At 45.0% G+C, this 24,549-nt stretch overlaps 2 protein-coding genes across 6 annotated transcripts in view; both read left to right on the top strand.

Annotated features, from left to right (window-relative positions):
- The first annotated feature begins 1,165 nt into the window (after positions 1 to 1,165).
- On the top strand, positions 1,166 to 2,054 carry MTLN (mitoregulin). 2 transcript variants are annotated; one of them, XM_051836311.3, is made up of 2 exons: positions 1,166 to 1,474; positions 1,960 to 2,054. In XM_051836311.3, exon 1 carries the CDS (start codon positions 1,188 to 1,190, stop codon positions 1,356 to 1,358), a length of 171 nt encoding a protein of 56 aa, XP_051692271.1. In that variant the 5' UTR covers positions 1,166 to 1,187; the 3' UTR covers positions 1,359 to 1,474; positions 1,960 to 2,054. The 2 variants fall into 2 exon arrangements, with proteins under 2 accessions (XP_051692271.1, XP_051692278.1); XM_051836318.3 differs by having other exon boundaries at positions 1,957 to 2,054.
- Positions 2,055 to 5,675: 3,621 nt separating this feature from the next.
- NPHP1 (nephrocystin 1) overlaps positions 5,676 to 24,549 on the top strand; it is a 58,473-nt gene continuing 39,599 nt past the window's right edge. For all 4 annotated transcript variants that reach the window (XM_051836307.2, XM_089326092.1, XM_008253984.4 and 1 more), the window contains exons 1-5: positions 5,676 to 6,268; positions 10,401 to 10,474; positions 15,157 to 15,217; positions 16,896 to 17,020; positions 22,975 to 23,227. In XM_051836307.2, coding sequence (XP_051692267.1) covers positions 6,200 to 6,268; positions 10,401 to 10,474; positions 15,157 to 15,217; positions 16,896 to 17,020; positions 22,975 to 23,227 — 582 coding nt within the window. In that variant the 5' untranslated portion in view covers positions 5,676 to 6,199. The remainder of the gene's footprint in view (positions 6,269 to 10,400; positions 10,475 to 15,156; positions 15,218 to 16,895; positions 17,021 to 22,974; positions 23,228 to 24,549) is intronic.

The raw sequence follows: 24,549 nt of genomic DNA, 5'->3' as shown, positions 1-24,549 counted from the left end.
TGCTGGCATCCCCTATGGTTCCAGTTCTGGCTGCTCCACTTCCCATCCAGCTCCCTGCTAATGCACCTGGGAAAGCAGCAGAGGATGGCTCAAGTCCTTGGGCCCCTGCAACCATGTGGGACACCCGATGAAGCTCCTGGCTCCAGCCTGGCCCAACTCTGACCACTGCAGCCATTTGGGGAGTGCACCAGCAGATGGAAGTACTCTAACGCCATATCTCTACCTCTTCTGTAACTCTGCCTTTCAAATAAATAAAAATCTTTAAAAAAAATGCTAAGTTGAACCTTCACAAGTTGAGACACTGTAACCACAGGAATGTTGGGAACATCTCAACACAGGTCCCAGCCCCTCTCAAGGGAAGGGGATGACAAAGACCTGAGTACCAAGAGGTGGGAATCTGTGTGTGTGTGTGTGTGTGTGTGTGTGTGACAATGATGTTACTTATTAGAAATGTGGTGGTCCCTTTCCTGGAACAATTCTTTCCTGGGTTCCTTCTGCACTGTTGTGCGTGGTATAATATGGTAACCACCAGTCCCACACGTGGCTGGTATGACTGAACAATCAGATTTTTCATTAAAAATAAACTTTAATGAATTTAAATGTGATAGTTGATATGCAACTCAGTTACCGGAAAGTTTCTGATGTTTGTTTAGAACAACGTGGCATATGCATCTACTTTTTCCAAGGGTAAATTTTATGAAATCAAGATATGGATCAAGTAACTACTGGATTCAAGTTGAGATGGGATGGGCTTCTGACTGTAAAAATATGTAGCAAACTTCAAAGACTTTGTGTGAAAAAAAAAAGCCTCGTTAATCATTGTAAACTTATTACACGTTGAAATAACACCCTGGCTATATAGTGGGATAAGCAAAATACAGTATCGAAAACAATCTCATCTGTTTCTATTTGTTTACTTAAAAAAAAAGTTATCAGGAAATTTAAAGTTGTATTCTGCTGCCCAGAGATACCCATGTCGGCTAATTACGCCAGGAAATATCTGACTAACGTCCAACAATAAATAGCGCGGGGGCTGGCGGGGAGGCGGCCAGAACATTCCCGCGGGCGGGCCCCGCAGCTAGCCCCGCGCGCCCCGCGCCACGCCTCCCGGCGACCCGCCCGCGAGCGCGCTGCGCCGTCTGACCCCGCCGCCGCGCCGTAGGCCGCGCCGCACCCGGGCGGGCGCGATGGCGGACGTGTCCGAGCGCACGCTGCGAGTGTCGGTGCTGGTGGCTTTCGCCTCCGGAGTGCTCGTGGGCTGGCAGGCGAACCGGCTGCGGAGGCGCTACCTGGACTGGAGGAAGCGGAGGCTGCAGGACAAGCTGGCGGTGATGCAGAAGAAGCTGGACCTGGCCTGAGACCCCGCGCGGCCACCGGGGCCATGCCTCTGGGCTGGCGCTCCGGCACGAGCGCGCGCCTGAGCCAGGCTCGCCTCCCTCGCCGGCTGCCCGGCCGGGCTCGTCCCGCAGTGTTGGTGAGCAGGTTCCGCAGGGGCGCAGCTGGGAGGCTTCCGGGTCGGGCAGTTGTCTTGGGGCAGCCTCGGGACACCTCGCAGACGCCAGGAAGAGGAAGTTTTGTTTTCCCGAGGATCTTCCTCCTCGCGGCGCTTAACGCGAATGCCTTAGCACCTGCGGTGTCTGTGCAGCCTGACCGGAGAAAATGAAATAAAGAGCAGATCGGGGAGGTGTGTTTGCCACCCCCCTGCCGCCCCCGTCACGGCTTTGGAGGCGTCCTTGGTAGCACCATATAAACCTTGGCCTCCACGTTGTGCACTTTCCACCCAGCGCAGAGCGGAGAGCCTTGCACCTGAACCTTGTGTTTGCATCAGCCCCGTGCAGCCTGAGCCTTCAGAGCCTCGGTTTTCTGGTCCATAGCACCAGACCCTGTGATTCGTGGCTTTGCCACCACAGTACAGTAATGTAGTTCTAATTTCCGCCCCCTCTTCTCTGTTTCCAGCAGCTTGTCGACGATGGACGTGGAGCACGGGAAAGAAGGACTTTCTTCTTGCACTTTATGAATTAGTTTTATTTTTAAAATAAAGTATTTTAAACGTCTTTGAATTTTTCTTTCTTTCTTTTTTTTTTTTCCATTTATTTGACAGAGTTAGAGAGAGACAGAGAGAAAGGTCTTCCTAACGTTGGTTCACCCCCCAAATGGCCACTACGGCTGGAGCTGCTCCGATCTGAAGCCAGGAGCCAGGTGCTTCCTCCTGGTCTCCCATGCGGGTGCAGGGCCCAAGCACTTGGGTCATCCTCCACTGCCTTCCCGGGCCACAGCAGAGAGCTGGACTGGAAGAGGAGCAACCGGAACTAGAACCCATTGCCCATATGGGATGCCGGCGCTGCAGGTGGAGGGTTAACCAAGTGAGCCAGGGCACCAGCCCCCTGAATTTTTTTTTTTCAAAGGGAAAAGAGTTATCCTGCCTGCCTTACAATGTATCACTTCAAGAACTCTGGATTCCCCAAACTGATGAGTTAATGCTTTGGATATTTTCCTTCTGTTGGAAGCTGTGCCAGTTCCTCAATGCTAGCTCTGAAGCAGGGTGGCAGGGGACTGTCAACATGACAGGTACGAGTCATGTCTGTAAGACTTTGCCCTTCTAAGAGTGACAGTGTGTCCCACTTACAGAGTGTCCGTACATAAAACAGACGTTTCTATTGGTAAAATTCTTCTCTTTGTGTCACGGGGTGTTCATATGAAGCTGAAATCCACCTGAGCAGAGCTCGAGGGTGAATCCCAACTCTGAAAACCGAGAGGGATCGAGTCCCTGGCGAGTTCCTAGCACACCGCTCCTGCTCACTCCTGTAGAGATAAAATAGCTAGATAACTCAGGTTCACGGTAACCTAAAAATTTTCAGGAAGTTGTCTCCGAGGGGAGCCTGCGCCTCATTTTACTAGGGCTGTTGTGGCTGACGAGCCCCAGCTTTGCTCTCATGGTGAACACAGTACTCAGGGATGGGGGAGGGGGTGTTTGTCCTTAAAGCTCCACGTCCCATCCAGGCTGCCTGCCATTCAGTCACTTCCAGGTCGCCATCCCCCACTGAGGCTGAGAGAGGCCATATGCAATGGGTGGCCTTACACTGGAACTTAATTCAGTGTATCTGATCAACAGTTCATTTGCAGAGAATTCTCTTCACCAGGTAGCACCGCTGTGGCAGCAGTTGGTACAATTTCACGTTTCTAGTCTGCCATGCTGGCTTGCAGGCTGTTTGAGAACAGCGTTAAACATCAGTGTCACTGTGGCTGGTGTGAGGCGGAGTGGGTAAAGGTGCCATCTGCAATGCCAACATCCTACGTGGGCGCAGGTTTTTGTCCAGCTGTTCTACTTCTGATCCAGCTCCCTGATAATGTACCTGGGAGAGCAGTGGAGGATGACCCAAGTGCTCGGGCCCCTGTACCCACAAGGGAGACCTGGATGATGTTCCTGGCTCCTGGCTTCGGCCTGGCCCAGCCCTGGCCATTGCTGCCTTTTGGGGAATGAACCAGCAGATGGAAGATATCTCTCTTCTCTAACTCTGCCTGTCAAATAAATGAAAAATCTTTTATTTATTTATTTATTTATTTATTTATTTATTTATTTTGATAGGCAGAGTGGACAGTGAGAGAGAGACAGAGAGAAAGGTCTTCCTTTGCCGTTGGTTCACCCTCCAATGGCGGCCGCGGCTGGCGCGTTGCAGCCAGCGCACTGCGCTGATCCGAAGCCAGGAGCCAGGTACTTCTCCTGGTCTTCCATGGGGTGCAGGGCCCAAGCACTTGGGCCATCCTCCACTGCACTCCCAGGCCACAGCAGAGAGCTGGCCTGGAAGAGGGGCAACTGGGACAGAATCCAGCGCCCGACCGGGACTAGAACCCTGTGTGCCGGCGCCGCAAGGCGGAGGATTAGCCTAGTGAGCCGCGGTGTCGGCCAAATGAAAAATCTTTAAAAAAAAAAATCAGCATCATTTTATCTGAGGCAAATTGTTTTCTTACTTTAAGACCTCTAAATAGCAAACTTTATTCCCTTTGCTACTCATTAAAAAACAGATGGAAGTGTGAGGTGGGAAGTTAGAACTTAGCCTATGTGAGTGAGAGGGGCTGGGCAAACACAGCCTCTGCACAAGCCCACCTTGGAAGCAGCCCCAGGTTTTACAAAGCAAAGTCCTGCCCAGACTCCAGAAATTCCCAGGTGGTCCCAGCCCTAACCCCAAGGGAAGCTCCCAGGACAGTCTCACTGCTCAGCACCAGATGGGTCCCTGGCCTGGTAACACGGAGCAGTAAAACCTTCACAGCCTCCCGCCAAGGCGGGCCCCTAGGGGAGGCTCCCCAGCCTGACAGGGCTGAGTAGTGAACCCTTGGGAGGGATTTTTCCTCAGCAAACCCTTTGTCCTGGAGGAAGAGGAGAAATCGGGACCCGCTTTCTTCCCAGTCTGAACAGAGGCCTCGTGTGCTCAGCACCCATCCCGCCAGGTGTATTGTCTCCATTTAACCATGAAACCCTGTTTTCCCCAGTCTGCACACTCTCTCAGGTTTTGTGTGGAGAGGTGCCCAACGTTCTTACGGATACCCTACCCCAACAAACCTTGCTACTTTACTTTCCACCAAACTGAAATGATATGCAAGACAGTACAGAAATGCATGGGGTTGGGGCCGGTGCTGTGGCATAGCGGGTAAAGCCGCCTTCTGCAGTGCCAGCATTCCATATGGTCCAGTTCAAGTCCTGGCTGCTCCACTTCCAATCCAGCTCTCTGCTGTGGCCTGGGAAAGCAGTAGAAGATAGCCCAAGTCCTTGGGCCCCTGCACCCATGGGGGAGACCTGGAAGAAGCTCCTGGCTCCTGGCTTTGGATCGGCACAGCTCTGGCTGTTGTGGTCAACTGGGGAGTGAACCAGCAGATGGAAGACTCTCTCTCTGCCTCTCCTTCTCTCTCTGTGTGACTCTTTCAAATAAATAAATAAAACTTCAAAAAAAATGCAAGAGAGCAAAGTCATCTTCCCACCTCAGGTGAACGAAAGTGAAGAACTTCTTCGCACCCATCTGCCTTGTTCATACAGTTATTGAGGGGGAGTGGCATGTATTTATTTTTACTGACAGAATTGTATCACAAGACCCTGTAGCTTTTCCATTTTAAATATGAAAGTCTATAAATTAACAGATACAAAACAATCTTACTTAGTTATTTATAGACATCCATTTGGATAGATGAGGATTTCATAAACGATGGCTTGTTTTTAGTGCAATCTTTTTTCATTCAGTTTACCAAATGAGATCATTTCCAAGCACTGATTTATTCATCCATTTTAAAATATAATATTTTGTTGTTGAAAGGCGGAGAGACAGGAATCATCCATCCATTGGTTCACGTCCCAGATACCTGCAACAGCTGGGCCGCAACAGTTCTGGGAGGCTGGAACGCAATGTTAAATTTCAACCACACCCCAAATGGCAATTAAAAGCTACCTCTTGAAGTGAAAATATGCATCCCAAGAAGGCCAGATGGGAAAGGTCCTTGGGCCATTTACAGTTAAAGACTTTAAGATACTCAATTGTATTTTTTTCTTTTTGACAGGCAGAGTTAGAGGGAGAAAGGTCTTCCTTCCCTTGGTTCACCCCCCATTTGGCCGCTATGGCTGTGCCGATCCGAAGGCAGGAGCCAGGTGCTTCCTCCTGGTCTCCCATGGGGTGCAGGGCCCAAGCACTTGGGCCATCCTCCACTGCACTCCCGGGCCACAGCAGAGAGCTGGCCTGGAAGAGGAGCAACCGGGACAGAATCCAGCACCCCGACCGGGACTAGAACCCGCTCGCTGTGCCAGCGCCGCAGGCGGAGGATTAGCCTAGTGAGCCACGGCACCGGCCTCTCAATTGTATCTTAAGTTTAGCAAAAATGTTATCAGAAAACAAATGCCTTAAGGAGTGCCCCAAGAGGAACTTCGTGGTGATGCTGACGTATTGGGGGACTTGTGGTTTCGCCGAGCGGCGATCCTCAGCGCTTCGGATTTAGCGGGAAAAATGCCTAGGCAGTGAGCTGGAGCTGCGGGCTCGGGACCTGCCGGGCAGGGCGAGCGGACGACAGCCAGCGAAGGCCGCCCTCACACTCCTCGCGGGACCAGCACCCGTGACAAGGCTCAGAGCGGGTACCGGCGCGCGGCGATGATGTCACCTTCTCGCGCCGCCGCTTCGGTTTCCCGGGCGACCGGCGAGAGCCAGGCGCCGCAGCCGAGGAGATGCTGGCCCGGCGGCCCCGCGACCCGCTCCAGGCCCTGCGCCGCCGCAGCCAGGAACTGAAGCAACAGGTACGGGCGGGTTGTGCAGAGAGGGGCCTGGGCCCGAGCTGGTGGCTCGGGCTCCGGGGCGGGCGAGAAGTGGGGCGCAACTGAGCGCATGGCGACCGCCTCACCGCGCCCCTCCTTAATCCTCGGAGCCTGTCCCCACCGCACTGACCTTCGTCCCCTACAACATCCCGGCGCCCTGCTGCTCCCAGCCCTGTCTCCGGCCGCTGGCGAAGATCGGGGCCATCCGCTGCCCGGTCCCAGCGCCCTGCCATCTCTCCCGAGCTCCCCTTTGGTCCAGCCGAAACTTGGACAACTCCATTTCCAGAAGGACTCTGCGCCCGCGGCTGCCCTGCGCGCTCCCTGCCTCCTCTGCTTGGAGGCTTGCTTCCTGCGCGAAGTAGGTGGCAGGGCATGGTCGGAACATTAGAACACTAAGATCCGACACACTGAGCAAAGGGTATGAACTGAAGATGAGGTATCAGTGAGTCATAAACACGTGAAAAGTGTCAACTTAAATCAGGAAATTGCAAAGGAAGTAAGGATTTTACAGATCACCGTATTGGGTCCTGGGAAGGTGGGAAAGAGGCACTTAGAGGCTCTTCTGGAAAGCAGTTTGATAAGATGCAGCGAAAGTGCACGCTCCCAGGCTGGGGCACCGCGCGTCCGGGAACCTGCTATACCAGTAATTAAAAACTGGACAGAGATTCGTGTATAAAAGTGGGTGCCACATTCTTGCTTATAACAGAAAAAGCTAGGAAGGACTTGAATGATCCGTAAGAGGACAACAGATAAATAAGTGATGGGATATAGTGATATTACATGATACTGAATGATTAAAAATTTTGTTAGAGGAACTTTCATGTGTTAGGGAAAACACCTGTGGTAAAGGTCTTTAGAAAAGGAGTGGAAAGTGGAATCTACAGTATTCCTATAACATTTGCTCCTGCATGTAGTGTACATAGAATAACACAGGAGACATGCACAAATGGTCTCTCAGGGTGGCAGAGTTGTATATTTTCAAAACTTTAAATTCACTGAATTACATTTCTTAAAATAAGGAGAAGGTAAATGCAGTCAATGGATTGTTCACTTAATTTCTGAAATTCTTACTCCGTTTTACTTTTTTCTTCCTTGTGTGATCTATTAACAAGTATTTTTTCCATGAAATAAAATTACAATCTTTGGCAGACAGATTTACTGGTGCTCATACTTTATCCAGTTTTGGGCTCTTGTTTACAAAGTACAAAAGACTTGGCAGATATATATTTAAGTGACTTTTATTGAAATTATAATGGTGCAACCATGGGGCCACTGTGGCTTATCTGGTAAAGCCCCCACCTGCTTCCCAAATGGATGCCAGTTTGAGTCCCGGCTGCTCAACTTCTGATCCAGCTCTGCTATGGCCTGGGAAAGCAGAAGATGGCCCAGGTCCTTGGGCCCCTGCACCCATGTGGGAGACCCAGAAGAAGCTCCTGGTTTCGGATCAGCACAGTTCCAGCCATTGTGGCCATGTAGGGAGTGAAACAGTGAATGGAAGACTCCCCCCCACAAACCTGCCTCCGCCTCTCTTTAACTCTGCCTTTCAAATTAATAAATAAATCTTTGAAAAAAAAAGAAAGAAAGAAAAAGAAGGTATAATGGAGCACGAAAAGCAAAATACTCATTTGGTAGAAATAAACATAAAACTTGCTGGAACATTGATTTATTTTGAAATTTGGTAGACTAAATATAATTTTGTATATAATTTTTAAATTAGAACCAGGAATTTGGAGAACCAGGAAGAGTTTCATAAGTAAACTATAAAAACAGTTATTAAACTATTACAAAGATTGTTCAGGCTGGAGAAAAATTGGCTCAGGTGTCCTTTGATACCTTGACTGTCTACAAAGGGCTTTCTTTTTTTAAGATTTATTTATTTATTTGAAAGTCGGAGTTACACAGAGAGAGGAGAGGCAGAGAGAGAGAGGTCTTCCATCCACTTGTTCTCTCCCCAATTGGCCACAACAGATGGAGCTACACTAATCTGAAGCCAGGAGCTAGGAGCTTCTTCCGGGTCTCCCTTGAGGGTATATGGGCCCAAAGACTTGGGCCATCTTCTACTGCTTTTTTAGGCCATAGCAGAGAGCCGGATTGGAAGTGGGGCAGCCGGGACTCGAACCGGCACCCATATGGGATGCTGGTACTGCAGGTGCAGGTGACAGCTTTACCTGCTATGCCACAGCGTGGACCCCTACAAAGGGCTTTTGATAGTATGAGCTATTTTTTCCCTGACTCAGCAGAGATCTGAAGCAGAAAAACAGAACAAATATGCAACTCAGCATCCAAGCAACAGGTAATCAGCATCTCATCCAGGGTCATGCCTGTGATGACTCCCTGTCAGAGAGTGTGTGGATTTTGTAAATAGCACATGGATGACAGTAAGAGTAGACAAGAAGCTAGTGAAATTTTATAGCTCTTTTTCATCCATTTTATTCTCATGTAATAGATACAAAAATGACCAAAGAAGTACAAGAGTACTTCCAAAGGTTCATGGAAATGGAATTAAAAGAGAAATTAATGTTGGTGAGAAAAAATTGAAATCTATGCATATAAGGGCTCCTTCAAAATGTTCAGGAAAAAGGAACATTATGAAAAAAACTATGCATGTGTTTCAAACATTTTTTGCCCAAAATAAATTTAGTTTCATGAACTTTTGGAAGTACCTTCATATGTGCCTCTTTTGTGGATACACTGACAAAGCTACATGTAGTGCTTGTAAATTACTAACTCAGTCATGGCATATTCAACACAACGGAATGAAAGAATGAAACGCTCAACAGTGTGGAAGCTTCTAAAACATGCTGTCTGGAAGGGCTATGCAAGAAACATAATGTGTAAGGCCAGTTATGCAAAAGTTAAAGAACAGGCAGAACTAAACTGTGGTGGAAAAAAAATCAAAATAGGCCTGTCTCTGGAGGAGAGAGATGGGGTTACTGGAACTTTCTAGGGTGATAGTAATTTTTTTATTTCTTTTCTTTTTTAAAGATTTATTGATTTATTTGAAAGGCAGAGTTACAGAGAGACAGAAGCAGAGAGAAAGAGAGAAAGAGAGGTCTTCCATCCACAGGGTCACTCCCCAAATGGCCACAATGGTCAGAGCTATGCTGATCCAAAGTCAGGAGCCAGGAACTTCCTCCAGGTCTCCCACAAGGCTTTAGAGGTCCAAGGACTTGGGCCATCTTCTGCTGCTCTCCCAGGCCATAGCAGAGAGCTGAATCGGAAGTGGAGCAGCCAGGACTTGGACTGGCACCCATATGGGATGCCAGAGCTACAGGCAGAAGCTTTTCCCACTATGCCACAGCACTGGCTCCAATTCTCTATTTCTTGATAGGAGTTTAGATTATGCAGGTTTTTGCATCTGTCAAAACTAAGAAAAAGTACACTTCACATTTTTACATTTCATTGTATGTAAATTTTACATCACATGTTGAATTCTGGTTAGTGAGACCCATAGTACATAATTCGGAGGGAAATATATTGATGACTGTAGTTTTTTTTTGTTTTGTTTTGTTTTGTTTTGTTTTTTTGAAAGCACGTAACAAATAAGATGGGTGGAAGGATGGATAGGTCAAATAATTGTAGTAAAAGGTGAAGGTATAGGGGCCGATGCAGAGGCACACTAGGTTAATCTTCTGCCTGTGGCACCAGCATCCCATATTGGTGCCGGATTCTGTCTCGGTTGCCCCTCTTCCAGTCCAGCTCTCTGCTGGGAGGTAGTGGAGGATGGCCCAAGTGCTTGGGCCCTGCACCCCATGGGAGACCAGGAGGAAGCACCTGGTTCCTGGCTTCAGATCAGTGCAGCTCCGGCCTTTGCGGCCATCTGGTGAGTGAACCAACGGAAGGAAGACCTTTCTCTCTCTCTCTCTCTCTCTCTCTCTCTCTCTCTCTGTAACTCTACCTGCCAAATAAATAAATAAATCTTTTTTTTTTTTTTTGACAAAGGTTAAGGTATAAGTTAGTAGACATAGGGTATTCACTGTAAAATTCTGTCAATTTTATTGTGTTTTCAAGTACTCATTATAAAGTGTTGGTAAGAAAAAGATGTGATACTGTGTTTCCTAAGGCTATATTGTATTTAACAATGTGGTATTTAATCTGTTTCTATTTGTTGTAGGTTGATAGCTTGCTTTCTGAGAGCCAGTTGAAAGGAGCACTAGAACCCAGTAAAAGGAGAGACATTTACCAAAGGTAAATTGTGCTCAGGTTTATAAGCTTCCGGGGCCTGCACTCACATCACCAGGAGTCATATTTGAGCCCCAGAAATCGAGGTCTGCTTGCTTGCTTCTCTCTTTCCCTCCTACTTTCCGTTCCTCCTCCCTGTTCCTCTCCTGCTCCTTTCTTCCCTTCCCCCTTTCTTGTGTCTTTTCATTAAGACAGTTTCTGAAAGGAAAAAATAGTAATGAGTTATAAATAATGTTGAAGTAACGAGGAACTAAATTTTCCAAAATGTATTTTAAAATACTTCTTTCAGTTCTCTATATCTACCAGATGTAATTATTAGCATTAAATAAAGACTTGTGAAGATTACAAAAGAGGGAAGACAACTTACATTTATTTTGTATTCTATTTGTTGCAAGCACTGTGCTCTGTGCTCAACAGTCTTCGGAATTTTCACAGTAAGGCTGTGAGATACTTAGTAACACAGATGAGAAAATAAAGGTTCCCAATGGTTAGTCAGTAAGTCTAACATTACTTTTATAAGACATTGAAGTAGGGAGACAAGAAAAATATTTCAGGACAGCTACACCATGCAGAATTTGATCATGTAGAGAAGATACTGCGGTTTCAGTGGAATGCAGAGTTTGGACCGTTGGAATCAAATGGAAGACTTACTGGGGGATCTGACTTGAATCTAGAAGAAACAGACTGAGATGGGGGCGGGAGAGGTGGACTTGTTGCAGTTGGGACAGCAGCTGTAGAAACTACTCAGTGTGAACACTGGTGGCTGGGGCAGAATTACCCCGCAGCTCAGTCCCCCCCACCCCCCACCGGCCTGGTCAGCAGGTGTCTGTGTCTGTAAGCCTTTCGTCCTTGCTGGGTCCTGCTGGCGACTTGAGGGGGCAAACTGTTCTCCAGGTGAGTCAGTGCTGCTTACTGTGCTTCTGTTTTCACATTTTCTGTTTAAATCCCTAGCAGAGTTTGAAATTAGACATAATGAGCTAAATTGAATTAGACTTAATACTTTCATAGTAAGATTTGCACATCATTAAGATAATCTTGTGTTGGGGTATTTAAAGAATGTATAATATTCAAAGGAATGTGAGATTCATTCTTTTAATTTAAACAAGTCATTAGAATTCCTTGGAAAAGTTTTCTTTAATCAGGCATTCAAAATGCTTAAAAGCAAAATAGAACTAAGTGAATTTTAAAATGTCAAATGGCATTTAGTTTATAATTACTCAGATTTATTGTTTAAAGAATTCACATTAAATGAATCAACAATAATGAAAGAGAAAGTCAAGATGATTGTACTTACTTTATTATTTTAAAAAATAGTGTAAGATTTAGAGGCTGAATTTGAAGTCATAGGGAAAACTAAGTTATTGAATTTAATTTTAGTAAACTAGTAATCATTTTAAGTTTACAGTAGTTTTCCTATAACGATCCCCTCATAGTCATCTAAAAACTCACGTTGACATCTGCAAGTTTGAAAATACTGTTTTGCCCTTATGCTTGACTAAGAGTTAGATGTAGAGTTAAAAACAATTTTTACTTAAACTTTTAATGACATCGGTCATTTTCTTTGCAACTGATGATGCTGGCACCTCTATTGTCCTTCCTTTATAACTGGACTTTTCTTTTTAGTTTTGGTGTTTTGAAATTTCATTGCAGTGTGTTTAGATGTTTTTTTAGCTGCTCAACACCCAAGGGGTCTTTTCAGTTTGAAAACATGTGTCTCTCTTGCACTACAGGAGATTTTTATTTTACTAAGAGAGAACTACTTTACCTCCTCTGAGTCAAGTTTTAAGTTTTGAGGACTGACCCTCGGAATCTGAGCTTCCACGTAGAGTTTTTGGTTCTTTTTCCTTTTGCTTGCACCGGGAGAGTCTGCAGACTGGCCTTCTCTGTGGACACTGTTTGTTTCGGTAGCCATCTGTTTGCATATTGGGCTTTTCCCTGGTTCTTCCTTTGTTCTTGCAGAGCAATTAATTAATTAATTAATCAGATTGATTAATCCCTTCCTACTTGCATGGCTGCAGTTTCTGTCTTTTTGTTTTTTGAAGTTGTCTGAATTTTCTTAGCTTCCTTTGGGTGTAGATTTTTTTTTTTTTTTTTTTTTTTTAGATTTATGTATTATTTGAAAGGCAGAGTTGGAGAGAAGGAGAAAAATCTTCCATCTGTCATTTACTCTCTAAATGGCTACAATGCCCGGGGCTGGACCAGACTGAGGTCTGGAGCCAGGAGCTTCTTCTGGGTCTCCCATGTGGGTGCAGGGGCCCAAGCACTTGGGCCATTTTCCACTGTTTTCTCAGGGGCATTAGCAGGGAGCTGGATCAGAAGTGGAGCAGCCAGGTCTTGAACCGGTTCTTGTATGGGATGCTGGCATCGCAGGCAGAGGCTTAACCTACTACACCACAGCTTGGCCCCCGGGGAAGGTGGGCTTTAACCCTCCTGTGCAGGAAGCTTCTTTAGCAGCTGCGATTTCCCCAAGTCATTCACTTTTTGATTTTAGGTTATTTTTGGTTTTAAGAGAAAAATTATCTGATAAGAAGAGGGAACAGAGAGGTGAGACAAAAGAAAATGGGGCTAACTAGCATAGGCTTTCCATAAATAAACTTGTGAAAAGGCATGAGACCTATTATCAAAGGGCCTTAACTAAGCATAAACTTGATCGGCATCTTTTCTCCTGAGTAGTGGAAAGGCCTTAGATTACTCTAAGTCTGAATTCTTCTTCAAAGCTTAGGTGTGGTTATGGTTTCATTTATGCAATGTGGTATAATGTATGAGGAATACGTAAAGCAAACTGTTTGTAGAGCTTCATGCCACATCTGCCTAGATGGACTTCGGTTAACTCTGCTTCAAGGCCACTGCCGGGCAGGTGGCCTCCCTCCTTTGTAGAATAATATGCTTCCACCCTTTGTCCCTGTGGTTCTCTCTGGTTGGCCAGTGATCCTTTCTGCATTCTTCCAGTGGTCAAGGTTTCATTACCTCGAAAATGTTGTAGTCATTTTTTGGTGGGGTTTCAGGAGACAGTAAAGACGAGTGTGGACTTAGTTTTTATCATGAATCGGGAGTCTTCAAATATCTGAACCATTTGAGGGTTTTAATAATTTTATAGTATGTTAGTGAGGCTCATGTTACTGTAGTGAGATACCCAAGGCTGGGTAACCTTACAGAGAATAGTTCTGGTGGTCCCAGAGCCTGCATCTGGGCCCTCTAGCTGGGAGACCCTGAGAAGGTGAGCGACAGGGAGCCTGTGTGTCTCTCTCCTTGTAAAGTCTCCAGCGTTCAACTGTGGAAGCTCTACCCTGCGGCCCTCTGTAATCCTGTTCACTCCCAAAGCACCAGAGTCTGCCCTCTCAGTACCTTACGTGGTGGTTAGAATTCGAAGGGGACCCTGGGGGGGCTCACAGCCCGACCAAAGCATAGTGGGGGAGATCGTAACAATGAGTCATTTCTGTTATTTGTGTATTATATGAAAATGGTTTCCTACTGCAACTCTTAAGGAAATTTGCAAGTCTAAGTTTCAGTGAAGATTCTTTTGGCAAATAACAGGACCCCTATCAAAAGAAATGGCTTCACTGTCGGTCTCATTGGACACAGAGTTTGCAAGTAGGTTCTCCTAGGGAGGATGAGCGGCTCGGGGGTCCCCAAAGACCAGCGCTTGCTGTTGCTCTGCACAGTCCTTAGGGTCAGTGTCTGAGAGCACGAAGGGCGAGGGGTTCTCTTCACGCGTCCTCAGGGACGGTGAGGAGGCAGCAGTTCCCAGTTTGCTTCTCTTACGTGTCCTTGCAGCTGGGCCCACGCCCACCCCACCTGCAACAGAGGCTGAGAACATAGGTGTCGTTGGTGGGGGCCCCAAAGAGGAAAGACGGGGGAGGGCTGGGGTAGGTAATTGGCGTCGGCCACAGTTCCATGTGTCCTCTTCTCTTTTTCTGCCCCCTTTCGTTGCTCTAGTTCATCTCATTCACATCTGTAAGACAGAAAAAAAAAAGATGAAACTCATACAGCATTAAAAAAAAAAAAAAAGAAACTTAAAAATAAAGCCAGGGCTCCAAATACTGAAAAAGCATTTGATGTTTTACAAAAATGTCTCATCATTAGCTGTAGCTCATATTTGGTTGTACTTCTCATTTGAACTCTCTGTGGAATCATTAAAATGCTGAACCCTGAATGGACAGGAACAAGTTCAGAAGGGGCGTGTACTGTAGAGGGGAGGGGCCGGCTGCAGGGTCCTAAGCGGCCTGCACCGCTGGCTGGCTCTACCAGCCCTGAACAGGAGTGAGGGTGGCTCGAGGCTCCAGTGAGGTGGTGCTTCTCGACTGGTTACCATTAGACGTGGCATGCAGCCCTTTAGCTGGTATTAATTGAGTCTCTGTGGCTAGTTCCTGGGTTTATGGAATTTTCAAACTGGAGAAACATTCGAAAAGCCAGTGTTTTCCTGTGTTTTAGAGATAGAAAACCGATGCCCAGAGCCACTGTGGGTCTGTGAACCTTGGCTGTCAGTCTGGGTGCCGTAGAGCTTGGCTATGAGGGTCATGTAAGCTAATGAGTGCGGTAGCACTCGTGTGTGAATTCTCCAACAGCCTTCATAGAGTAGCTATAGATGATGGCCTTGCCTGCTCAGAGACTATGAGTGATTTTATAAAGTAGCTCTCTGGCTCTACTCTAGAAAAAGTAATATATTTTCTTTCTTTTTAAAAATTTAGATGTATCCAGTTGAAACAGGCAATAGATGAAAATAAAAGCACTCTTCAAAAATTAAGCAAAGTAAGTATTATGGTTAATCACATTCTGAAGAATTACTGTTCATACAATGTTCCCACCAAGAGGGAAAGTTGCTGGGTTCGTGTTAGCGATCAAGTCCGCTGCAGCCAGCACGGAGCTGCTCAGCAGGCTTACTAGCAGGAAAGCCAGGGCTCCAATCCTGAAGACAGTTGAGTTTGATGAGCTGGCCCAGGACCAAGGACTCGGAAAACCCGGAAGGGGCTATCTTTATTATTTTTTTAAATTTTGTTTATTTATTTTATTTATTCAAAAAAGTGGCAGAGAGAGAGAGAGAGAGAGATCTATTGCTGTTTCACTTCCCAAATGCTTGCAATAGCTGGTACTGGACCAGGCCAAAGCTAGGAGCCAGGAACTCCCATCCGGGCCTCACACATGGTGGCAGGGACCCACGTGTTTGTAGCTGCATCTGCTGCCTCCCAGGGTGCACATTAGCAGGAAGCTGAATTAGAAGGGAGGTGGGGCCTGGATCCCAGGCTCTCTGATTTGGGATGCAGGCATCCCAAGTGGTGGCCTAACCCTCTCTGCACCTCAACACCCACCCCTATTTTTATTTTTGCATTGTATAAGTTATATGTTCTACAGTCTAAAATTCTTTTTATTTTAATGTCATCTGTCCCTGAGGGTAAGTGGCAAAGAAGTCTTTTGTGTCAGGTGGAAGCTGTAATATCAGTGACTGTGCAGAAAAAGGGGGAATGAGAATTTACCCTTGGATAAATTTGGGTCTTTGGGTTTGGTTGGTTGGTTTATTAAAGATTTATTTATTTATTTAAAAGTCAGAGTTACAATGAGAAAGAGAGACAGAGAGAGAGAGAGAGAGAGAGAGAGAGGGAGATCTTCCATCTGCTGGTTCATTCCCCAATTGGCTACAATGACCAGGGTGGAGCCAGGCCAAAGCCAGGAGCCAAGAGTTCCACCCAGGTCTCCCACATGGATGCAGGGGCCCAAGCACCTGGGCCATCTTCTACTGCTTTCCCAGGCACATTAGCAGGAAACTAGATCGGAAGTGGAGCATCTGGGACTCGAAACAGCGAGTTGCTGGTGTGGCAAGCAATGACTTTATATGCTATGCCACAGCGCCAGCCCTTGTTTGTTTTAAATCGAGCCCATGCCCAGCTGATGTCCAAAGCCAGGCCAGAGAGGCCCACAAAGTGTTTAGAATGAAAGGCACCTGAAAAATCCTATCCCTGCCAGTATATGAATGCTTATTCTTGCATATCTGGGCACTCCTGAATTTCTCCAGTGACACAGAACTTTCCAGCTTGAGTCAGATTGGCCCTATATTTAAAACCTGATTATTCATATGCACAGAAGAGGAAGCAGAGGCTCTCGAAGGTGGAATTGCCATGTCTGACTGCCAGTCTGGCAGCATTTGGGGTTGACGCCTGTCATTGTGTCTCTTCTGTCAGAACCTATTCCCCACTGACTCTAGAGCGTCTGCAATACTTAGCAAGAAAGCAAAACAAACCAAAAGCAAGTGGTACAGTTTTATTTTTTCGTTTGTTTTGCATTACAAGTCAAGAATCTCTGTTCCTTTTAATTACTTATTTCCCTAAAGTAGATGGTACTTTTGTTTTATAGCACTTACTGGAGTTTTTGTTACTTTGAAATAATAGGAAGCTGAAATTAACTTCCTAGTGATTAGGCCTATATTCTCTCATAGGCTGATGAACTTTCGCCTGTCGGCAGCTATAACCAGAGGAAAGAAGAGGAGCACAGTCTTTTGGATAAGCTCACCCACCAACTGCAGGAGCTCGCTGTGACCATAAGTAAAGAGAGTAGAACTGAGTATGCCCTCTTCCTTCCTGTCCTTCAGATATTGTGTCAATACAGTTATATTTGATTCAGCAAAGAAACAAATGACAGTAACAGTGTAATCAACCAACACTTATTTCTTGCCTTGTAGTTTGTGTAATAGAATGCTTTAGAACCCATGAGAGATGTCAAGAAGTGTAAGTTATTTCCCTGCAGTATATGAGTCGCTTTTACTATATCAGAGTGTCTCTTCTGAATTTGTCCAGTGACAGAACTTTCAGCTTAGGAAGCAGATAATTAATCCACTTGGGGAAACAAAACACATCTGAGAAGATAATGAAAGAAATATTAGAAAATATGGATAGTGCTTTTAATGTCCGTGTTGATATATAAAAGGAAAATGATAATGATTGCCTACTTGCATAGTTCTTTCTTTCTTTAATGTGCTTTAAAAAATTGAAGGATTGTTTTTCTTCTGGAGAAAATCTTAATAATAATTTGTGCCAATTGCAAAGATTTATAATTTGGGGGAAGTAAAAGAAAAAATCAATTATTCAGATTCTCTAAATGCTGTTCCCCAACTTGTACACTGTACCTGGGGAAAAATACTAAAGAATATGCGTGCAAAGATTCCAGAATTGCCTGTGATTTCCAGTCCTGAGAAGAGCAGAGTGGATTTGCCTCCCCACCATAAACAGCTGTACAGTCTGGACAAAGCATACAAAACAGCTGTTCGGAGGCATTGCACATCAGCCGAGCAAGGCAGGCACCCTAGGGACAGGATGACACATGAGGTGAGTTCTGTTTTCCCCCAGACTTTCTCTGCGGGGATCATTTGTGGGCAATGGAGCAAGAATGTGGATGCCAAGCAAGCACAGCTCTCTCACTGGACCAAGGAGGCAGCCACATTCTGGAGTTGCTGAGTCCAGTGGGACTTGTAGACAGAGGGGAGTTGCAGAGAGACAACTCCAGAAATGGACTCCTGGGTCACAGGGCGTGACCGAGGAGGTCTAGCAGAAAATGGTTGCTGAGAGACTGAGAGCTTAACAGATTCTGTAACGCTGGAGTTTGTAACTAGCTAGCAAGACCTTGGTGAGTGCTTCTGTATTTAGTGTGGATCCAGAAGACCCAGGCCCTAGGAGTAAGGAATGTCACCCTGAGAGTGACATCCATAATCCAGGAATGAAGGCAAAACTGAAGTACATCTCCAAAGGAGCCTAAACGCAGACCGTACTAGGAGCTCGGCAGTGAAACTGTGACACGAAACATTTCAGCTTTAGAGAAAGGGGCCTCACTGTGAAGTCTGTGTCCAGTTATGTGTCTATCACAGTATCCAGGAATTACAAGAAATTACTAGATATACAAAAAAGGGGAGGGAAGAAATGATCAGTAATGAACACTAATAGACCCAGATCTGATTCAGATAGTGGAGTTCACTGACAAGAACTTCTCAGTAATATAATTAATATGGTAAAGAAAATAGGAGAAAAAGTGATGAAATGGGGAAAAAATGGAGTATCTTAAGAGAATTCAAATGTAGAAAAATAATCAAATGTACATTCTACAACTGAAAAATACAGTATTTGTTGAAATAACAACAAAGACCTTCCTAAATCTGATTCAATCTATAGATTTGAAAAGTTGGAAAAGTATCTTATAATTAAAAGGAAAAAAGGCAGTAAAAACAGATGATCTAAATATGAGAATTAGCAAACAATTTTCAATATGTTAAAGAAATTATAGGAAAATATGGACGAATTAGATGAATAGAGAGGAATCCTAAGCTGAGAAATAGAAACTAATAAAGAACAAGATGAAAATTTTGAGACTAAGGCAATATAGGATGTGAAATTTGGTTTACCAAAAAGTAGATATGAGAGAGGAAGGAAACAGTTATCTCAAAGACAAATTAATTTTTTTCAAGTTGAAAAAGAATGGAAAGAGCAAGATAGAATGTAAGAGAAAAAGAATGGAAAGAGCAAGATAGAATGAAAGAGATGTGGGACACGGTCAAAGGTTATAACAGACCTGTAATTGAAGTCCCCGAAGAAAAGGAGAGAGAGCTGGAGCACAACAAATACTTAAAGAGACAATCACTGAAAACATTTTAAAATTGAAAACAAAGAGAGCTATCTATTCGCTGATCCAAGAATTCCAGGGACCCCAAACAGAATTAAGATGAAGAAAACAATAATATAACCAAACTGCTGACAACCAACGAAAAATAGGAAATCGTAAAAGTCGCCAGGGAAAAAAGGAAACCTATGCAGACAACAGAATTGAAGTTGGCACTTCATTAGGAAAAATACAGGTCAGAAGAAGGTGCAGGAACATCTTGGAAAGGTTGAAAGAAAAAAAATCCATGAATCCAGAATTCTGTGTCCACCAAAAGTATCTTTCATAGTTAAAGTGAAGTAAAGAAATTTCTAGACGTAAAGCTGAGCAAATTTGCCAACCCACCTGCAGGAAGAGAAATTCTTCACGGTGGAAGGAACTGATGCCACATGGAACTCGGATCTGCAGGAAGCGATGAAGAGCTCTGCTCTGTGCTCGGTATTAAAGCCTTTGACTTCTCGCTGTCCTAGATGTCTTTAAGGCACAGATGTGTAAAGCAAAGCTGTTTGGGGGGTTATAACATACAGTCTGTTTTCATTATTTGCAGTTGTTACGTTCTACAGAGTTACCACAGGCACTGATGTAGTACATACTAAACCTTTACTCCTAAGGGAAATACAGATTTAAGATTCCTGTGAGCCAGTGGTCACATTTTTGTCGACTAATACACAGGCTTGCTGTGTGTGTGTTTTCTTTAAAGCCATCGAGGTAATATGGATATTTTCAGCTCAGTATTGCCGCCCTCCCTGCCCACACCGTGGCATCTTCCCTGACAACACGCATTTTCTCTGTGACGCCCGCACATTGTGGCCTTCTTGTGTTTAGGGGCACTACATAGCGCTTCAGCACTGTGTCTGGGAGCCATTTTCAACTGCAAAATTCACAAAAAAAAAAAAAACAAACCACAAAAATGCGAAAGACCCCACTACATAGACTGGGAAAAGGACGCGTGTGTCCAGTGTGAAAGGTGACACAGAGCAGAATGTTGGCCTTGTGCGTGAGGCCGCTCTAATTGTCACTGCCTGCGCATGGCCACAAACACACACAGAAGCACTGCGAGTGCATGTGAATTTTAATCAGCTGGTAAATTCACAAATATGGAAACTACAAATGATGAGGATTAACTATACGTGGAAGTAAAAATAGGCAGCAATAGCACAGCAGACTACAACGGACCCACAGGGTAAATGGAATGGTAATGTCTTAAAGTTCTTTCATTTTTGGTGAAATGTAATGTTTGTCTAGATTATACTGTAAGTCAGAGGTGCATATGGTAATCACTAACAAAACAAGTATAACTAGGAAAACAACATAAGCAATAAAATGGAATACCTGGAAAAACTTAACCTAAAAACAGGCAAGAAAGGAGAAACAGAAGAACAGATGAGATACTAGAAAGTAAATAATAAGATGATTTGAATGAAGCCATTTGAATAGTTAAGTGGAAGTGCAGTAACACCTCAGTTAAAGAGCTGGTCAGATTAGATTTAAAAGAACTCCAAAATGCGAGAGGGCTTTAAAAACTTTCTAGACAAATGGAATAATGTTAATGTGTATTTTCTATGCACTTTAAAGAATGTATTTATTTGAGAGACAGAGAGTTCCCATCCACTAGTTCATTCCCTAAGTGCCTGCGACAGCTGGGTCTGGGCCAGGTGGAAGCTGGAGACTGGGAATCCAATTCAGGTCTCCCATGAGGGTACAGTAGGTAAGCATGGTATTGAGAGTGTCCTAAAAACTATCTTAGACAACGTGAACCCAATTTTCCTCTTTATATCAGAAAATACTGTGCATTTGGCTAGTTTATTATAAAGTTAGCAGTGTTCATTTGCGCTAGTCTAGTACTGTAATCCCCATTTTAAAGGTAAGATTTTCTAGCATAAGATTTGGGAGGGCAAAGGTCTCCATTTTGTTCACTGTATATTTTGTTCATATGACCCAAACATGTATTATCTGTCACATAGAGATGACTGTTGAACGAATAAAGCTCAGACTTGGTTAGTGACCTACCCAAGTTGGTGCTGTTTTTCACCATTGTCTTTCTCGCCTCCTTTCTCTCCATCACCAGTGCCATTTTCTTTGTTTTTACTGTTGTGCTGTCTCTCTTTTGACAGCCATCTTCCCCTTTAGCCCTCCTTCCAGGGTGTTCCTGCCTTGTAGCCTAGTCACCTTTCTGAAGATCAGATCGTATCATACCCTTCCCCACATGGGTTTTAGGGACAAGCTTAAGGAGAAACTCACACGGGCTGCATTCTGCCCGCCTGTTTTCAGCCCTGTCTCTGACTTTTTCCCCTAAGCCTTGCTCTACCATTCTAGAGCTGCTGGAAGTTTCCTAACTTTGTCCCTCCTTGCTGCTTTCCATCCCCCCATTTCTGGTCCCCTTTGCCTGTTAATTTCAACTCAACTCTCAAGACCTAATTTTAAGCCTTTTTTTTTTTTTTTTTTTTTTTTGGACAGGCAGAGTTAGACAGTGAGAGAGAGAGAGAGACAGAGAGAAAAGTCTTCCTTTTCCGTTGGTTCACCCCCTAATGGTTGCTGTGGCCAGCATACTGCACTAATCCAAAGCCAGGAGCCAGGTGCTTCTCCTGGTCTCCCATGCGGGTGCAGGGCCCAAGCACTTGGGCCATCCTCCACTGCACTCCCGGGCCACAGCAGAGAGCTGGACTGGAAGAGGAGCAACCAGGACAGAATCCGGCACCCCAACCGGGACTAGAACCCGGGGTGCTGGCACCACAGGCGGAGGATTAGCTTAGTGAGCCGCGGCGCCAGCCCAAGCCTTTTTTTTAAGATTTATTTTTTATTTATTTCAAAGGCAGAGTTACAGAGAGGCAGAGAGAGAGAGAGAGAGAGAAAGGTCTTCCATCCGCTGGGTCACTCCCCAAATGGCCACAACGACCAACGCTTAGCCGATCTGAAACCAGGAGCCAGGAGCTTCTTCCCGTTCTCCCACATGGGTGAAGGGACCCAAGCTCTTGGGCCGTCTTCTCTCGCTTTCCCAGGCCATAGCAGAGAGTTGGATTGGAAGTGGAGCAGTCAGGACTTGAACCGGCACCCAAATGGGATGCCAGCACTGCAGGCGGGCGGCTTTACCTGCTACGCGACAGCGCTGGCCCCAATTTTATCTTTTCTGACCTGTTTTGTGCAGCCTGGTTTCAGGGTTTCCTTCTCTTGCGATGCCTTAGTATCCTGTGAATGCCCATACCGTAGTAGCTATTGAACTCTGTGATTATCCGTTTCCTAGATTGTCTCACTGTAAGCTTGAGGACAAGGAGTTTTTTCTGGTTTACCTACTTGCCCACTGTGTCTGATGCAGAACCTGACATACAACATTGCTATCATCATCATAACTGACTTTTATGGAGCACTGACTTGAGCAGGCACTGTTCTATACACTTTGCAAATTGTAACTCATCTAATCTTCATGACAACCTTAGGAGGCAGCTTCTATCCTTACCAATGAGAGAGAGGCTGAAGGAAACCTACGCAAGGTCAAATCAATGAGTAGGAAATAGAAGCAGCATTTAAGCCCAGAACCCAAGGCAAGCCCTCCATAATGATGATGAAGCAGTGTTTGCTCAGTGGGTGAACCTGGGACATGAATACAAGTCTCTCCTGCACTGAGTCCAGTCCAGTGCAAACACTGCCATCTCACATACCTTACTCAGGTACGTTAGCTCCTTCTCCACACTCAGTCTCTTACATTGCATAAACTTAGCTAGGTGATGGAAACCATTAGTTTACTTCCTGCTTATTTATTTTATTTGCCAGTTCCAAAAATGGAACAGTCCTTGCGTGTATAGAAGTTATACTCACAATTGATCTGTTCTTGTATATTATTTCAAGTGATCTTAGTCATGGAAATGTTTTTGTAGAATTGGGGCACTTACAGAGAGAGAGGAAGATGACAGTTCTGAGGAAGAGGAAGAAGAGGAAGAGGAAGAAGAGGAAGAGGAAGAAGAGGAAGAGGAAGAAGAAGAAAGTGAAGAAAGTGGTGAGGAAGAAGAAGAATCAGAGGAGGAAGAGGGAAAGAAACAAGAAAATGAGTCTCCCAAACAGGCAACAAGTAAAGAGTGCATCGCTGTTGGGGATTTTACTGCTCAGCAAGTTGGGGACCTCGCATTTAAGGTAGGCACAATGAGACAGGAGCTTAGCCTAAAGATCAGTGTGCATATCTAACAGAACGAGAAAGCTCCACCTGTACACTTGTATTACATATTTCTGATAGTAAATTTTTAGGGACTCAATCTGTTCAAATAAAATAAGTAATAATTAGGATGTATAGGCAGCTGTAATATGAAATTCTATTACTAGGTTACTTCTAATAATTTTTGAAAATAGCTTTAAGGTTGGTAACTCCTAATTTAGAGGTAAAATTTATCATTTATTTTTGATGTCATGTGTAAATTTATTCAGATTAGTTAGGCAGTGTACAAAATAGAAGGAAACACTTTATGCTGCTAAGTAACAGTTCTTCCCTTTGACTCAGTTGTAAAAAGAGCTTGTATTCATGCTTGCTTAGTTCATCCATCCATAAGTGGCAGATGAGATGGAAGAATAAAGTGGTGGGGTTTTTTGGAGAGGCAGAAAGGCAGAGAGAAAGCACTCCCATCTGCTGGAACACTCCCCAGATGTCCACAGCAGCCAGGCTGGGCTGTGCGGAAGCCAGGAGCTGGGAGCTCAGTCCAGGTCTCTAATGTGGGTGGCAGGACTGCAGTTTCTTTATCTGTCTCTGCTGCCTCCCAGGATCCTTGCTAACAGAAAACTGGAGTCAGGAGCCAGAGCCGGGAATGGGACTCGGGCACTCTGATATAGGATGCCGGCATCTTAGCTGGCCGCTTAGCCACTGCTCTGACATCACAGTTTCTTGAAGGGGTTTGAGATGTGTTTTCCATTACAGAAGTGTGCCAGAGAAATTTTGATGAATATATGAATCTTGGTCCTTATATTTATTAAATTTCAAAGTTTAATAGCTGATTACTAATAAAATACACAAGAATATTGTATAGCTAATTAGGTGGTTTAGTTCTCAGAGTTTTTAAATTAAAATTCTCCTGGAAGATAATATCAATATTAGATAATAATTTATACATATATTTTTAAAGATTTATTTATTTATTTGAAAGTCAGAGATTCACAGAGAGAAGGAGAGGTGGGGGGGGGGGCTTCCATCCACTGGTTCACTCCCCACTTGGCCACATTGGCTGGAGCTGGGCCGATCTGAAGCCAGGAGCCAGGAGCTTCCTCCAGGTCTCCCATGCGAGTGCTAGAGCCCAAGGCCTTGGGCCATCTTCTGCTCTTCCAGGCCATAGCAGAGAGCTGGATCAGAAGTGGAGTAGCTGGGACTCATACTGGTGTGCATGTGGGATGCCACCACCGCTGGCAGCACTTTACCTGCTATGCCACAGCACCGGCCCATAATTTGTATTTTTTAAAAAGTGCTTTTTAAT

The sequence above is a fragment of the Oryctolagus cuniculus genome, chromosome 2 (assembly GCF_051225735.1).
Source record: "Oryctolagus cuniculus isolate XC-2025 breed Fujian yellow rabbit chromosome 2, ASM5122573v1, whole genome shotgun sequence".
Taxonomy (NCBI): domain Eukaryota; kingdom Metazoa; phylum Chordata; class Mammalia; order Lagomorpha; family Leporidae; genus Oryctolagus; species Oryctolagus cuniculus.
The sequence above is the reverse complement of the archived record's forward strand: the minus strand, read 5'-3'. Positions and strand labels throughout refer to the sequence as shown.

Excerpts from the sequence above, each read along its gene's own strand:
- MTLN (XM_051836311.3), top strand. The coding sequence starts at position 1,188 with ATGGCGGACGTGTCCGAGCGCACGCTGCGAGTGTCGGTGCTGGTGGCT.